We start from the raw sequence: 17734 nt of genomic DNA, 5'->3' as shown, positions 1-17734 counted from the left end.
TGCAGTCTTCTACTCCTTTTACTCCTTTTCTTTCTTATTTCTGCTTCCTTGTGGTAATGCTACTGTATACCCTTTCAACTTAGATGTTTTATGTGTAGGATGTTGCTAGATTTTCAAGTTCCTTTATGCAATGAACCTTGCTTACTTGCTTGTTGTTCTAAAGAATTGCTTCAAGAGCTGTATACTGAATGTTAAATTTATATCAGCTGTTTAAATTTTTTAGTATCATTGTGCTTATGGTGAAGGTGGTGGTCAGCCTGTCACCTCAAAAGATATTTATATTTTATGACTTTCTATAGGTTAGTTCTCTTTCTTCAGAATGTCAGTCATAAAAAGATGTCTTTTCACACTCTGCGTGTTACTAAATTCATTGTTGAGACACATTGGTTTCCCTGAAAAGAAAAAAATCCTTTCGAGTCAGGTACAATGCTTATGTAACAAATTTAGTTTATGAGGATAAAGTGCTGCTTCAGCTCTACATTACAGTATTATGAAGGACTTGCTGCTTTTCAACCTTGGAAAGCATCTGTGCTCACTAGTGCAGCCAAAGGCAGCATAAGTCAAGGGCCGTGTTTAATCACTGCTCTGGTTCTGTCAGTGGCAAGACAGAGCTTTGTTACTGAACCTGCCCTCAAAAAGTAAACCACTTTCCCCATTCTTAAAAGTATTGATTTCTTTATTTTAAAAGCTGCTTAAAATAAAGCAGTCTCCTGCTGATAAGAGCATTTTGAGGTAGTCTGGCTCTAGTTTCTCAAACTAAAACCTTGCTTCTACAATTAACTCTTTGTATTCAGTGGAAGACATGCAGTTGACTTTCTTTCATTTTAAAGGCTTTAAAGCTCTATACTTAGTGTATTAGAATGATTAAACCTCCTGAATGGAAAAAAAAAAATCATTCTTTCCACACACTTGAAACAGACTAAATGCCAAAAAATTATCCATAAATGTGGACAAGCTCTTTGTAGCTCTTAGCCTGGAAAACATCCCTGAGACATGGAGTCTGGTCCCTTCTTATCCCAAGTAACATAAAATGGAACTCTTCTATGAGTTATCTTGTCCCAGCTTAAATGCAGTTTTATTTTTTCCTCTCCCCATTCTTCAACTACTTCCCACTGAAAGCATGTCATCCAGAATGGTTTGATGAGTAGGAACCTTCTCATAACTACTGCTCTGTGTTTACTCCTGACCCATTTATACTTGCCTGAGAACACGCCAGCACTTCTTTTCTTCCCTTTTCAGGATAACTTTGAATGTTTATGGTTCTAGTGGAAAAAAATTCAAGTTTACTACTTAAAAAAAAGAAAAAAGTTATGCAAAATAGAACCCTATTGCATCACAGCTCAACACAGGAACCATCAGGCAAGTTTGGTACCAATGCACTCTCATGTAAGAAAGTTTAGAGGTACAGCTAAAGTACTTCCTCCCTCTACTGCTACCTAAAATAGAGCATTGTACTGTCTCACCTTTTCCCACCTGACTGCTTTGATTTTTTTTTTTCCTTGGGAATTGTCTTATGGCTAACTTATGGTTAGATTTTTTCCCCCCTTGATCCTCACATTGTTAATTTATGCTTTTGAAGCCATTTGGCCCAAATGTGAATACATGGGTTGCTATTTCAACTCCATCTCCTATACCTCTTTTAAGCCTTGCCTGCAATGGCTATTTTTTTTCTTTGAACTGGAAGCAGATAAACAGCTGATTAAAAACTAATATGACATTGAGCAGAAGATGGTACTACCTGTATATCTCCAGGAACAATGTAGCATACATTTGAGGTTGCATATTATATTCATACAGTGAGGGATATACTGATCTTTAATTCAGATTCCGTGGCCAAGGGAACAAAACTTGTCTCTCTGTGTGAAAAACATGTGACACCTTTTCCGAAAGGGCCAGGCCCACCAGAATGACTTACAATGTTTGCTGCGGGTCTAACTCATGGCCCTAGTTTTGGGTTCACCAGTCACATGGCATTTGTTAGGGGCCTTTCTTCAAGTAGCTTCTAACACTCATTTTCATCTTAAAAGATGAGCAGGAAAGAATCTCCAGCTCAAGCAGAGAAGTGAATATTTAATACTGAATTTATCGCGTAGTCGAAGTGTAATTCTGTGGTCACAGATAATAAAAAGTTGTAACAAAAACCTATTCTCTGTGCATACTGAGAGCTCTCTGGGAAGAGAGTGAGTTAAACTACAGACCTAACTCTCTGTGACTCTAAATGCTAGCATCTATAAGTGGTAAAATGTATATTGATTAGGTACCATCAGATCCTGCAGGCAGTTTGCCTCGCCCATGTGCAGATGCTCTGCACTTTTAAGAACCAGTGGAAAGTGCTGTGTAAGGATGTGTGGAAATGAGAACTCTTCTTGACATCATGTTTAGTGCACTGGACTCAGACAGCTTTAAGCTGCCAGTGTCTGCTGAGATATGAGTCTGAATAAGTAAGACTGAGATCATTCATTACAAGGATATATATGTAATTTTTTTCCCTCAAAAGAGATGCTTTAAAGACTAAATAGTGGAGTAAGATGAAGGGGAAATTCCCTCAAAAGAGATGCTTTAAAGACTAAATAGTGGAGCAAGATGAAGGGGAAATTCCAGATGCATCCAAAACTTGATCACGGTAAGAGTATTCACTGATTGTGTGTATAATGATATTTAGTTAAAAAACTTGTCCCTGAAATTAAACTATTAAAGGAGAAGAATTTGAATGTGCAAAACTAGGTCCATGGATGATTGGTTTGTAATTAATAATACCAAAAAAATGGGATTTTAAAAAAAAAATTGTATTATTTTGTTTCTTTTGCTTGAACAGGACTTCGGCATCATAGAATTGGCTGCATATCTCTTTCTTCAAACTGTTCTAATAATCAAGCACATTTATGACATTATCAGATTTCAAAAAGGAGAAATGAGATGGGTTAGTATATTAACTGACAAGGAGCTAAAGACAAAACATAAAGAGGATTAGCTTTTGGATCATAGATTCAGTGCATAAGAATTAGGACATTCAAATGATTTGTATCTTTTGAAGGGCATGAAAGTAGAGACAGGGTTAATCTTTTCTCTTTTAAAGTGTAATTTATGGGCTATCAATTTGCCATCCAGACTACCTTTCTGTCATGAGGATTTTTCATATTTTAAATTATGTTTATAAGTTTGCAAGTAATCTGAAAGTAGTTGTTAAATACCTTGTTTATATGTTGAAAATGGATATGCTTTATTATAATGCAACTCCTTTAGAGGCATTTTTGAAAACCTACATTTACATTTGTAAATTTCCATTACATGAGGAGTATACTCTATTGCCCTTCTTTGTATTCAATAGAAAATAAAGAAATCCCCCCCCACCAAATGCAATGCTAACAAAAAATACCGTCTTTTATACTCACAAAGCTCCCATTATGAGTTAAGAGTTTTTTATCAAGTTGTGTGATGTTTTAATTTATAACTGCTCATATTTTATATGATGTAAATTATATCAGCAAGAATACAGGTACCTCATATTTTCTTACCTTCATAATGTATACCATCTGTACAATAATTTTGAGGATATTTTTTAATACTTCTTGATTCATGTAGACTAATCTTATTTCAAGAATCTGTTGGTAAATTATTGTATTAGATCTTTCAAAAGTGACATGGTGAAATGTCATATCCAGGAACAGTTTAACTGTTTGTCTTCTTCATTTATGCTATGTCAGCATTATCTACAGTCAGTTGTCTTTTGTTTTACTGCCCTATAACCCTATGTGTAACCCTATTGAAAGTCATCTGTGCTTAGCCAGTTAACTCTGTGCAGAGCATGTTCTTCCTTGTGTTCCCTGGACTGTAAAATGTGGTAGAGTGGGCAAGAAAAAAAAAATTGTTCTAGTTTGTGTCAATGACTTTTTCAAGTCTTACTTTAGTGTGTGTTTTTGAGATTTAAATGGTGCAGAAACATGACAAATAGCAAAATTCAGCACTTTTTCTTCACACAGCATGTACAGGTAGGAGTCCCTCTCCTTTTTACTCAAACAGTATCGGAAATTGGGCCGAAACTCAAAAATACATATGCTCTAAAAAGCTGGAAATAGACTAAAGGAAAGAATCAAGTGACTCAAAAGACTGAATTAATCAAGCATTTTCAGATGTTCAGATAGAGTAGCATGGTAATGCTACTCTAATGGACAGGCTTTTCTAGGAACATAGAGTTCAGGGCTATGTAAAGAACCTCATGTTATTTTTTCTTAAGCTTTTTATCCATTTATTTTTACCTTTATCTAAAGTCAATGTATGTGTCTGGATTTTTGCCATGTTTTTCATGCTGGGAAGGTCTGATGAGCTTCCTTTGACCCTGACTGAGGCACCCTCTGTAAAACAAAGCTTTTTACTTTATTACCAGCATTTGTCTGTTCCAAATAAGTTGCTCCCAACAGAACATTTGCACTCTTATAACAATTTATTTTTAGGGAAGTTGTAACTTAGTCACATAGAATAGTGATTATCTCAAAAGCAAGCAGCATTTTCTTCTTCCTCCTGCATATCTCTTCAAAGTTTATTATTTGTCAAATAAAAATAAAGAAGTTTAATCTAAAAATGAAATATGTACCAGTTTTTACTCAGGCAATAGAATAAATGAAGCCTAATGAACATCATCTTTGTAAAAAGATACTGTGATGTGACTGCATTTTTATCCTTTGACCTGATTTTTTTTCTAGTTTCGTGCTACAATATTTGTATCTTTTCAGATCATTTGCTAGGTTATTTGAGCAATTGCTGTAAATGATTTCTATAGAATTTACAGTATTGTAAATGTTTAATCACAAGGTGTGCATGTTGATGCAAACTAGGAGTCACAAGGACTACTTGAATTGTGGTCATCTAAAATCTTGCTGTTAGCTTAAAGCATAAGTTTGCCCTAGTTTTCATCAGAAACTCTCTTTGTGTCCTACTTTTAATCATAGACTCTAAGTCAGAGCTATTGAGCAATAAGAGAGGCCTGAGAATATCTTTAGCTGTTGATTGGGGTTTTTTCATTTTACTCCAGAAGAAAATCCACCTTTTAACCTTCTTTTCTAAAACTATTAAAATGGAAATGATAAAAATAGGGTTGCAAAGAGTGCATATATCAGTTTAATTTCTGCTGAAATAATTCTGTTCGTTTTCCTTGCTTGTGCATTTGGTTTAAAATGATTATGTACGGTGTGGAGAGAAATATTTCCCTTCAATAAAACTGTCTGTATGTGACCAAATGCAGTCATGATGGACAGAATGTGTTCTTCTAAGAAAAGAAATGGTAAAGAGTTCCTTACTCAAAAAAGTGCTGAACTGTATCCTAACATGCTGTTGGGTTGTAGAATACTAAAAGCTTAATTCTCTGTTGTTAATGAACAAAATTATTTAAGATAGATTTATCCTAAGTCTTTATCAGACTGAAGAGCAAAAAACCAAATCTGTCTCAATATTGAGTATTTTGAGTTATTTGAGTTATATTGAGTTATTTGTAATAGAAACAAAAGCTTAGACATTTTGTTGAAATTGTCTTTCTATATGAACTTCTCCATCTTTTTTTTTTTTTTTTTTTTTTTTTTTTTTTTTAAAATCACAGCAAGACCAGCTTTATACTTGGGCTGCAGTCAGCCAACCCACACATTCAACAGATTACATTGAAGGAAGCTTTCCAAGGAGAATTCCATCTGCATGGCCTCCACCCAAACCTCCAGATGAAGAACAAAGGCTCAAAACTTCAGAAGAAGGTACAGTTCTTGGATACAGAGAAGATAAATGTATAGGATAGGGGAAGCTGCTGTTTTTTAGAATCCAAAATATAAACTTAGTATCTTGGCTACTAACAAACACCTGGTTTTGAGAATCTTGGATTAGCATCAGGAATAATGTCAGCTAGTATGAATGTAATAAAAAATATTCACTAGAAATGCATTTTTTTGTTAGCAACCAAGACGTGTACCTGGCATCTGCTGAGTAACAGATTTTTCCAGGTGCTGTGATTTTTCTTTTCCAGTTTACATATCTTCAGAGCTATGAGATATGAGTTCTATTTTCTTCTTAAAAATGTGGAAAACTTCAGAAGCCAACTGATGCTATACTGAAAGTCATGAGAGTGGTGTAAGGTATTCATTTGTAGACTCACCAGTCCTGTGCTGACAGAGGGGTAGAAGTGTATCTGAAAAAATAAAATGAAGTCTTGCTTACAAAGTCACTTTACCTTAAAATTTGTGAGGTTATGCTGCCAACCGAATTTCTGCAATCTTCTTCATGCTCTTAAAGAGCTTTGTTTACACTGAAAATTAAAACCAAGCAAGAAATAAACCTCTCTTGTAGCTGACAAGGAAATTTAGAAGAGGATTTCAAGCCTGTTTCCTGTTAGTAGTGTTTATCCATGAATACCACAGGTTCTTGGAGGCTTTGCTTTCCATTAGTTAATATTCAGCAGCTCCCAAAACTGATGACTGCATTCATTCCCATGTCATCCATGGAGAGCTACTGGGTATTTTCAAATTTTTCATTCCTTTCCACTCCTCATTTTCCTTGCTCAGATTTGAAGAGTTAAGTCATTATTTCAACAGACCTCTTGGTATCTTGTAGGCTTTGAGTGGAGCTAATTTCAGATTTACTTTTCTTTGGGACTTTGTCACTTCCTCTGGAGCATGAGCAAAATATTTCTTGCATGGACACTTATCATCATGATGACATTTTACTTTTACTGGTATCACTTATTTCAGTGTTCACAAGCAAAATGAGTGATGCCAAGAAAAATGCAATACTGCTGTATTATTCTGTTTATGCTGTGCCTTTTACCAAAGGAATTCTATTGGAGATAGAGGAAACATTTCTGCATCCATCTCGCTGATGCAATGAAGAGTCTGGCACTCTGCAGTGCTGGATTGTTGACCTAGTCTAGTTTCTAACCAAGGATCTCCTGTTTTATGTTGCATTCAATGAAAGTGCTGCCACATGTGGTGGTAGAATTCACTGCCACCTACTCTGAGCTGTGTTTCTCAGCCGGGAGACTTAGCCAATGGATGTGTGATCACAGTATTTATGAGCACACTCTGCACTGGAAAAACAGAAGTCTGAATTTCAAATTAAATTATGTTAATGTTTTAGCCCAGCAGAGGTTGGTATAAGTCCAGAGTTTAGTTTCTCTAAAATCTGGAAGAATGGTAATAACGTAAAATATTTTGGAATGTAAAGATACACTTCGAAGTGTATTTCTATCAAAAGGACAATACTAATAATTTTTAAATGTCTTAATTTTGTAAATGATTTATTTCCATCCTATGGTTTTCTGTTTATTATACTTACTTCGTGGGTGTAATATGTATAGGGCTTGTCTATTCCTTATCTCAGCCATTGCCCTCTCAAAAAACCCCCAAACCCCCCCCCAAAAAAAAAACCCAAAACAAAACCACAAACAAACAAAACAACAACAGCAAAAAAAAAAAAATCAAACAACAAAAAAAAGCCAACAAAAAAGTAAAACTATTCAGAAATAGAGATAGAAATAAAGTGAAAAAATTGTGTATTGGCAGTTTTTCTAAGTTTAATATACATAGCTCTTGAGATGTATTTATTGAACTTCTGGTGGGATTTTTCAATGTAGGGCATGGAGGAAAAGTAAAATTTACAATTCTTTTGAATATAACTGAGGCAGATGTATAATTTAACTTTCTTTCATTATTCTCATGCTTGCCATTTGGAAGAACCTGGAGGTGAGTGATGGAAGAACCTGAGGATAAACACTTCCCTCAAAATTTGTAACTAAATAATTTTGTGAATTTACACCTTAGCAGTGTGTAGGGGGCAAACATTTTTTAAAGGTTTAAGTTATTATGTGCAGAGTAGTTTTATTTTATATATATATATATATATATATATGTATGTATATATATATATAAAGAAAAATATTGCTGTCTGGATTAAAGAGATATATTAACATTAGAAACAAGAGCTCATAAACAAGAACATGCATTTCAGACAAAAGCATTGATTAAGAGAGGAATGCAACAGGATATTTTTACAGAATGTTTGGGTTTTATTATATACCTTAGCATTAAAACAATACTAGGTCTTCAAGCTTTCAGTAAGGCAAGAAAAAATTTTGCAAGATTTTAGATAATCCATCCTAAATTAGCAAAGTAGTAAATTCATCTGTTTAGTATCGTTTGCATTTAATAGTCTTGCTGTATGCTCTATATCATGTAAAGCATTGCTGGATGTGAGAAAAGGGCTATTAGACTGCTGGGAGTTTTGGGGGTTTTGGGACAGTGGGTTTGGTCAGTTGCTTGTTGTTTGGGGATTTTTTATGTTGGCTATTTATTTAAAAACAGACATTTGGAAATACTTAATGTGAATTTGGATTCAAGTCAGCAAATATTCATTCTAAAAAAACATTTTTCAGTTCTGGATTCACTTAAGGTATTGGAAAAAATGAGCCAGCATCACCAGTAAGATCAATGTGTGTGAAACTAGTTTTCTATTTGAATACCCAAATCTATTCCTCTCTTTTTGTGGCATTTCACTCTACCATTATCACATCTCAGCACATTACCTGGATCTAAACTCAACAGGGCATTTGAAATTCAATTATTTTAATTATTTGCTGATGACACTATTCTACTTTACATACAGGAAAAGACAAGTAAGCAGGCACTAGAGCCCAGTCATCCTGTCTCCCATGTGCCTGTTTAACCACATATGATAATGCTCAAAGATAATGCAACTTCTGCAAAATTAAAGTCTCAGCCCACTAAATATCGGTGTGGGTTTACAGCCTGAAATCTAAGTTAGTCTCTTAAAAAAAAAAAAAACCAAAAAAAAACCAAAAAAAAAAAAAAAAAAAAAAGAAACTTGATTTGGTTTAAAGGGAAGGTTTCATTTCTCATACATCAATTTTTTCGTTTTCCAAGCCTTTTTTTCTAACTGTGGTGGTAGCGTTTGGGTTGTTTGGTCGGGTTTTTTTCCTGTTTGTTTTTTGTTTTGCTTAACAAAAATGCCTATATTTAGAATCCTTTTTCAAATTATGACCTTTCTGTGGTAAACATAAGCTAAACAATTCTGTCAAATTGTTAAATATTGACCAATACATAGGAGTGTCCTGTTCCTATTTTCTTAAGTACTTTTATGTAAGGGAGGTAGTTGTGCTAAGTTGCACAGCAGAAAACTTTAAGTAGAAAACATTGTGGGTGCATGTCTAATACTAGAAAATCAGCATAGAATAAATCTGTTGTGAGCAAAGATCAAATAGATATTAACATTTCTCTCAAACACAGAGAAATCTAAAATCTAAATGATGAATTATTTCATGTTAGGTACAGATTATCCACATCCAGGTAAAAAATGTTGTGGATTGTTAACTTTCAAGCACTGTGATATAATTCACACTTGTAATGAACTTCTTCCTTGTACGTACTTCCCAGCAGTTGGGATTGTCAGAAAGCTGTGAGGAGGCCACATGTCTAGGAATTAGTAATCCAGAGGCTCTGGTTCACAGCTGCCTCACTCTTTCTGCAAATGGTCAAGAGATTTTTTTCCCTGTTGAATAGTGGTACCTTTAAACATATAGGAATGATGCCACACATATAGTGTCTGGGCAGGTGTGAGAAAAATACTTCTGTTCTTGTTATGTATGAATAACTGGGCTATGATCAGCAAAGAGGCATTATTAGTAGTAGCTCCTAAACTGATTAAAGATCTCTGCATTGTGTAGCTGCTGTGGAGTTGTTTGCTTCTTTTCCTTCTGATTATTTTCTATCAGACAAGAAAACTGAGACATGGTGTGATTATTTAAGGTCCGAAAAGTGATCTAGTTTTAAAATAAGAAATGGGATCTAGCTGTGGAGTGTTCTATGTTTTGCTCTATTTTAAAGATCTGTATTACTACCTATGTCATTGTGCAATTTTCAAATTTTTGTGGTAGTGAACAAGAGGAAAACATATTTGGCAACTGTCACCCATTTTAAGGACAGGTAATTTTGGGGATAATTTGCCAAGTGGGACAGTTAGCATTCTTTTTAACTTTACACTCCTTTCATGAATTTCTTAATTGTGTATCTCAAAAGGTAATTTTTTTTGTTTATAGCATTTTAAAATCTGTATCTTCTTTTCAAATTCAGAGTTGAAATCTACAGTTCTAGAAACAGAGAAGCAATGCATAAGTGGTGTTCAGCAGACACAGGTAAGATTCTAACAGAAATGGTTTATAATTTTTTAAAAAGAGGGCAAAATTAAGTACTTATTTTCAGACATTTTTAAAATAGTTCTGTGTACTAAATGTTCTGTATGAAAAAATTCCAAAGTGAGGGTGTTTTATATGCTCCATAGTGTATCTAGGTATAAGGACTGAAGGTTCCTGCCTGCCTAAGGTGATTGTTATAAAATTTTATTGTCCACTCCAAAAGTAAGTTAAATCTCTGATGGCATTAGTAAGGAATAGATACAAGAGATCTTATTATAATAGCTGATATACAGAAGTGCATGTAAGTAATAGCAGCAGGGATATTTTTCTCTCTCCTCAAGCTTACAGCAGTGGTAGTACGTGAACATCTTTAGAGGGCCATGCTGACTTAAAAAGGAGATAATGTAATACTGGGACAGTGGAGACTGTCTGGGTTGGACTTATGCCACAGAAACACTGTCTTTCTTATTTTTTAGCATATCACCATACACGGTCTATTTGTCATTAAAGGTGGTGTTTAATGGGGCTCAGAAATTTCAAATTCTGTTTCCTCAGCACAAAACAGCTTGGCTCTTACTTGAAGATAACATTGTTCAGTTGTTCTGGAAGTCATTAGGAGGAAGGCTGAATTCTGAACTCTTGGTTTGAAACAAGCGGTGACCAAAAGCTCTTGGGATCTCTTTTCTTTCTCCTCTGTTTCCCAGCTTGCTTCCCTCGTTTTCCCCTTTGGTTTTGTTTTGGGTTTTTTTATGTGGTGTTTTTTGTTTCTTTTGGTTTGCTGAGTGTTTTACTGTGGGGTTTAAGGATTTTTTTGGTATTTGTTTGGCTTTTTCTGTTAGTGACAAGACAATTCAAGCATCACGGTACCAAACAGAATTTGTGAAAATGAGCAGTGATTTGCTTTTCAGGGTAAAATCAGGAATGTATAGTTAAATACATACTACTGATCATTAGACTTGCAAATTTAATTTGAGCTTGATCATGTATTTTGTGAGCCATGGGTGGGAAGAATATGTGTATTAACTTTAGGGCTTCTCTTGCCAGAAAACAATAAAGAGTTCTTCTGGTTGGTTTCCTAAATTCTTCTACCTCTAATACTGAATATTTTAAAACTGCAGCTCACTAATTAAAATAATATTAAAAAAATAATTCTTCATTGCAGTGTTTTAAGATCAACCTAAAATATATTTTTCTGATGCTATTTTTATATTCCAGTCACTAGAAATGGTTTCTAGTATTTATTCTGGAAAAGCACTTTTCCCCTATATTACAGAAAGTTATTCCATGTAAGGAGCATATTTAATCAGTCTTTAGTATTATAATCCATTGCAAGAAATTACCTATATAAATGTTTTTCTTATTGGAAATGTAATTATTTAAAATAAGTTTATGAATACATAGTTATTTTACCTATTAAAAAATATTAAAAGTATCATGAGAATGAAGTTTAACCAGGAGCTCTGGAGCACTGCATGATCACTTGAATGACATATGTGGTTGGGAGCTTTTCTTTATTTTATAACCAGCCCACTGTGTTGTCCAATTGCTGAATTCCATTTACTAGTGTTTAGGAGATCCCCATCCCTCTTAATCCATAGTGATCTCTTATAACACTTACATGAACTTCTTCCCTTCTATACTATTATTCATCAATGACCTGCAGAACTAACCATCATCTCACTTGCAGAAATTAATCTCAAGTTTTTGCTGTATTATATCATCATCATTCTAATTTATTTTAAAAATCATAGTGGAGTTTTTTTTCCTTTTGAGGAACTGTATATGGCTAAAATGTATATATTTAAATGATTTCTGTAGTGTCCCAAGCAGTCAAGCATATTCCACCTATACATCAGTGTTTACCTGTATCAGTCCATAAATTATAAACATCTAACAAGTAGAATGGCCATCATGTTTGTAGGTAAATCCTTTTCTGCAATCAGATCATTCTTGGTGTTATGTGTGCATTTTTTAAGTGATGAATATTTCTATTAGAGATCTGCCCTTTTTTGTTGTCTACAGCTTTAGTTTCTGAAAAAAGGAAGCACTGGTTGAAATTAGCCTAGTAGGTGACTTTTCTTCCTTTTCTTTCGTAAAAGAGCTCTAGTTTAAAATCAGAATTGATCAGCTCAGTCTTCTCATAGACTTCTTCCCTCTCCTTTCTCTGGGAAAAGACATTTCTCACATACCACTAATATAATTGAAGATAATTGCCCAGAACACAACTGTAACATGATGTACTGATGTGCTAATTATCTCAGTTATGATAAACATTTAACTAAAATAATCAGAATAATTTTAAATTAAGGGCACAAGTAATACAGCTTGGATTCTATATTTTCATGTCTCTTGAAGGGGCTTCTTCATACATATCCTCTCCATTTCATTATCTTTACAATATAATATGCATGTTTTAAAACATAATTTCTGAAAGTTTTTTAAGAGAGGGTTTTTTTAGTCCAAAATATCTAATTATTCAAAATTACAGTTTAAAAAAAGAAGAAAAAAAAAAAAAAAAAAAAAAAAAAAAAAAAAAAAAAAAAGGATGTGGGGGTGTGCCTGCTTTTAGTACAGGAATTGTTAAGTGGTGGAAAAATTGGCAGCCAAGTCCTGGTTTTGAAGTGCCAAATAGCAACAATGTCTGCTTAGTTTTCCCAGTATGAACAGAGAAAGTTTTGTTAGGCTTAACTCCTTTAGAGAAAGAAGAGGAAAAATTGAGTGCCCTAATTTAGAAACTTCATCTTTTAACCTGATTTTTAAATTTGACAGCCTTACTTTGTACAAGAGCAAATTTCCGGTCTGTTTGTGCCCTGATGTTTTGTACTATCCTCACAATTTTCCTTAAATTTAAACTTGCTTTTCAGAGTAGCTTGGTTTTGTTTATGTGGTAGGTAGAAATTGATGAAGAAAAGGCAAAAAGATGAAGAAAAAAAATTGTAAAATGAATACATGTAAACTGGGCTTTAGTTAGTAGTGGGATATCACAGAGCCAGATACCTAGACTTGTTTAAAAGACAATTAAAAGCATTGTATTATACACATATTATAAAATCATTTAAAATTTCTATTTTTGATCATTTGTGATGAGAATCTATTCCATGGGCCACACAATTCTAAAAACAAAAGCCTTACTACATTTATTTAATTATCAACATCCAGCTATAATGAATACTTCATGTCACTTCATGTCTGGTCCTTGTAATCCCACCACAGAAGGGGAGGTTTTGCCAGACTATTGCGGTCTCTAACAGTTTGGTTATAAGATAGTTTACACTGACTATTCACATTTTATTTACGTCAGAAAAGCTTGTCATGAAAAAATTCTTATGCTCATAATGTTTCTGATTTAGTTTGGTTTGGTTTGCCGCATTTTACCCAACAAATAAATCCTCAACCAGAATTATATGCCATTTTGGAATTCCAAGTACTTCCACTGGTACTAAAAGCCAGACAAAATTTTGGCAGTTCTGAGGTGCTGCAGACAGGTTTCTACTGCATAATCTATTGGTGCACTTTCCAGCAATATCATAGGGAAACAATGCTAATCTTTAAAACTAAATTACAAGACAGGTTTTGCCATCTTGAAGATACCTTCTGCTTTATAAAAACAGACTCATGGGGTGTAGCTTTAGAATATTCCTAACCACCCCACTTTACTGGTAAGTCCTCTCTCAGCAAGAAGCTTTTCCTCTTATGCTAGTTTTCGACTATGACTTATTATAATTCCTTAGGGTAATATCTTAGTGATATTGGAAATGTTCCAATTTTGACACTTAGTAATACAGGAAAAAAGGTTCTGAAATCCTTTAAGATAGATACATAATCAGTCTGTTTAGAAAGTATAAAACCTTGGTGAGGCTGGAATTTACTTTTCATTATTATAAAATGTCACGACTAGAATTTGTATCAGAAACATCCATGCTGCCCAAAACTCTCTCTTAAGAGAAATTTCAGAGATTATTCTTTATAGGTGAAGGTAAGACAAAAAAGGTAGATGAAAGATTAGTCTGAAATTGTGAAATACAAAAAAGAATTTTTAAAAAGGGGCGATTTTATAAACCTGTTTTAGATTGTTATGACACTTGTAGTCTAGTACAAAACCTGTTTTATTTTGGTATTACATAGGTTTTATCAGCATATAGACCAACTATAGACTAGACTAGTGAACTACTGGCTTCAACAGGAACCTGAGGAAAATTTTGAATTATTCCTCTGTTGGCTCAGAAACAGTTCTGTGGCCATGGCACTTTTAACCCTGCCTGATTTTGCATGTTCTTTCTTGAAATATTTACTAAGAAAAGTACTGTGAAGAAGTGCCATTCCCCTTCCATCCTTTTTCTATTTGACAGGTTATTTTTTGTAAGGGGGAAGATAAGGCTTGAGGAAGCAATGAACAGTTACTCTAAAACAATTGTTTTCCTGCAAAGATATGACCACAAGAGCTTTAGAGTTCAGGAGGGAAAATAAGTTACATACTTGGGTAAAAAGAAAAAGCCAGCCAAAAAAATGCATGACATATTCAAAAGAATCTACTATATACAGTTGTCTCATTGAGGAAATAAAAGACTGTAACAGAAGCAAATATTTTTGGATGTTTCCATATGAATCAAATGATAATGAATAGGAGCGTATATCTTCTTTTAAGAACTGTACCAACGTAAACTTTCTGCAAAATCATGCCAGCATACCCAAATTTCAGGAAACAAAAAGGTAAAATTCAAATGTCTGTATCTGGGGATTTTTTATCTTCCAAGATATAAACCCAGATTTGTAATATGTGATATGGAGGAACTTACATTCAACTTGTAGGTCCAATGTTAGAATTGAAGTATCTTAACTTTATGACAATGAATTTCAGGAATTATATGTAGGTAGATAGTGTTTTCTTGTTAGCACTCAGAGTAAATGACGTTTGTGCAGAAAGGAAACAAAGTTTGTGGGAAATAAGGTGATACAAACCTGGCAGAAGGATTTACTGGACCGCTAGCAGAGCATTTTGCTCAGGCAGCAAAGGGGAATTTAACTTTGGGGAACTCCAGGACAAGTTAAGTGCAAATCAAGTAGTTTTGTTCATGAAACATAATTTTTATGCAGGAGTTTCAAGTTTTATTGATGGAATTCTTAGATTTTTAATATTAGAAGTTACTTTTCAGTTCAAACATGCTGCCATTTTCAGGTTTATTTTTTTGTTTGTTTCCAAAGAGCCTGAAAAGCATAAATAGATTTTTCATTTCCTAAAAGTGTAGCAGGTAAATTAACTAAACTTTTAGAAATATTAAGCGAGATTCTCTGAGTTGAGACCTTATAGCTAAAATAGAGACTGTCCATTCCAGTCTGTGCTGCTACATGGCTAGTAGCCACTTTGTAATGAAACACTGTCCTCTGATACCGTTGGGGTTTCTTAGGCCATGAAAGAAGGCTGAGAAGACAAATAGAAATACTCGAAATGGGGGAAGAAGCACTTAGAGTCTGAAGGACACCCTTAAGAGGTCTGCCTTTGCAGCCACTAGATGGCAGTTAAGTATTTTTGAATGGACTGCAAGGCACATACAAGTCATTCTCGGGCGGTCCTACAGACACCCTACAGAGAGGATTTTTTTTTCTTTTTCCTTTTTTTTTCCTTTTTTTTTTTTTTTTTTGTTTTGTTTTGTTTTTGTTTTTGTTTGATTTTTTTTTTTGGTTGGTTGGTTGGTTGGTTTTGGGTTCTGGAGATTTTTTGGGTTTTGTTTTTGTTTTGGATTTTTTTTTTTGGTTGGTTGGTTTTGGGGTGGTTTTTTTTTTTGGTTGTTTTGTGTGTTTTGTTTTGTTTTGTGTTCCAATCAAAGCAGCGGCTTTCTGCTAATTAGTAAGTCAGCCTTTAGAATGTATATACACTTGCTATGTTTAATGTAATCAAGGTCTAGCAATCTGAGCATCTCTCAAAGCAGATCTCCTACCCTCCCAACCCCTTGAAACACTACATATTTAGAAAGCACTGTTCTGTCACTGTCAAGTTGCTTTGTTTCTTTTTGATTTTTTTTTTTTTTTTTTAATCCGTGAAAGGAAAACATTTGGTTTGGTCTACCAGCCTTATGGATGACTGCCTTTGAAGTGATAATTAAAAAATTATCAATGAATTACCATCATTTAAATAAAGAGGTCAATATTCTGTTGAAGATTATTTTTTTTTCTTGAACCACAATCATGAACCCATTTTCTATTTAGTTCTGATGAGGCAGAAGTTTAAAAAAATTAAACAGAAAAAATTGCATTGGACATAATTAACTGGCATATATATAGAATATAAATCACAGACTTCATATTTAAAGGAAAATACAGGAGTACAGAATGTCATGCCTGTGTGGTAGAAAAATGTAAGCAGTTAATTCTCAGAACAAACATTAGTGTTTTGTATTATACCCAGACTTAACAATACTTGGATTGACTTCTGTTAATTTGCTTGAAGGCAGTGTTTGCCTCTTTAAAAGAAACAATACATTTTATTATTTTCAGTGGAGTTAGAATAACACATTTTTGCACTCTTCCTCCTAGTCATGGTGAGACTAAAATTTGTTTTTTCTAATCTGTTTTTTTAATGTTAAAAGATGAAGTTTTCCTTCTGTGCTCATTTTAGTTTTACAAGTTCTTTATAAATTTTTTCCACTTTCATTGAGACAGCCATATATCACAGATCTGAAACACAAAAAAATCACAGCACAGTTCAGGCCTGAGTGGACATTAGGAGGTCATGATGCACAAACCTTTATCCCTCCTAACTAACGCCCTCCTCCAAGCAAGGTTAGCTTAGATGTTTGGTGGTTTTTTCAGGACTTTGCTCATCTCTGAGTATGGGTATGAGGTAATGGCAATATGTATCTCCTTTGCCTAGTCAGTGGTACGTCTTGCTCTGTTTCTCATGCATTGTTTTGAAAACAGCTAAAAGAGATGAAAATGTATGCTTTAAAACCCTGTATTTCCTGTGAGTTACTCCTAATTCAAGTCTTTTCAGGCACTGATTAAAATTCTCAAGAAACTGTGGGTAAACTTCTTGTGATTAATATCATTTCACAGCTTCTTCGTCACAGACTTTCATGAGAATGTGTATCAATAATATTAATAACAACAAAAATAGTAATAATACATAATTTGTACCCTTTAATCATAATTGGCATTCTCCTTTTTCTATTCTGACTATGCTTTATACTTCAACAAAGACAGGGGGCTTTGACATTTTAGGTACAAGTTCTTGTAAATGTAGCACCAGCCTTAGGGTTTAGGCAATAACTCATGGGAGGAAAAGGAGAATGAGAGTAAAACTGAGAAAATAACTTATTTTAACAAGAATTGTTTGGCAATACTGTAATCCTTGTCTATACTGTGAGAGACTTTCACTTTTTGAAAAAGGAGAACTATGGGATAGGGACTGTATAGAAAGAATTATCACTTTTCTGTCTGTGTTCCACTCTAAACATTAGTATATTTCTTCTCTTGCCTTTTACAGTGATTTTCTCATAAAATAATAGCACAGAACTGTAATTTCCCTTAGGGAGCCATGAATGGAAATGAATGATAGCT

The 17734-nt window shown here is 34.0% G+C and overlaps 1 protein-coding gene across 1 annotated transcript in view; it reads left to right on the top strand.

Annotated features, from left to right (window-relative positions):
• FMN2 (formin 2) overlaps window positions 1-17734 on the top strand; it is a 151215-nt gene that overhangs the window by 23984 nt on the left and 109497 nt on the right. The window contains 2 exon segments of the mRNA XM_066314421.1: window positions 5591-5738; window positions 10119-10180. Coding sequence (XP_066170518.1) covers window positions 5591-5738; window positions 10119-10180 — 210 coding nt within the window.

The sequence above is a fragment of the Sylvia atricapilla genome, chromosome 3 (assembly GCF_009819655.1).
Source record: "Sylvia atricapilla isolate bSylAtr1 chromosome 3, bSylAtr1.pri, whole genome shotgun sequence".
NCBI lineage: Eukaryota > Metazoa > Chordata > Aves > Passeriformes > Sylviidae > Sylvia > Sylvia atricapilla.
Note: the sequence above shows the minus strand (reverse complement) of the source record. Positions and strands in the feature narration are given on the sequence as shown.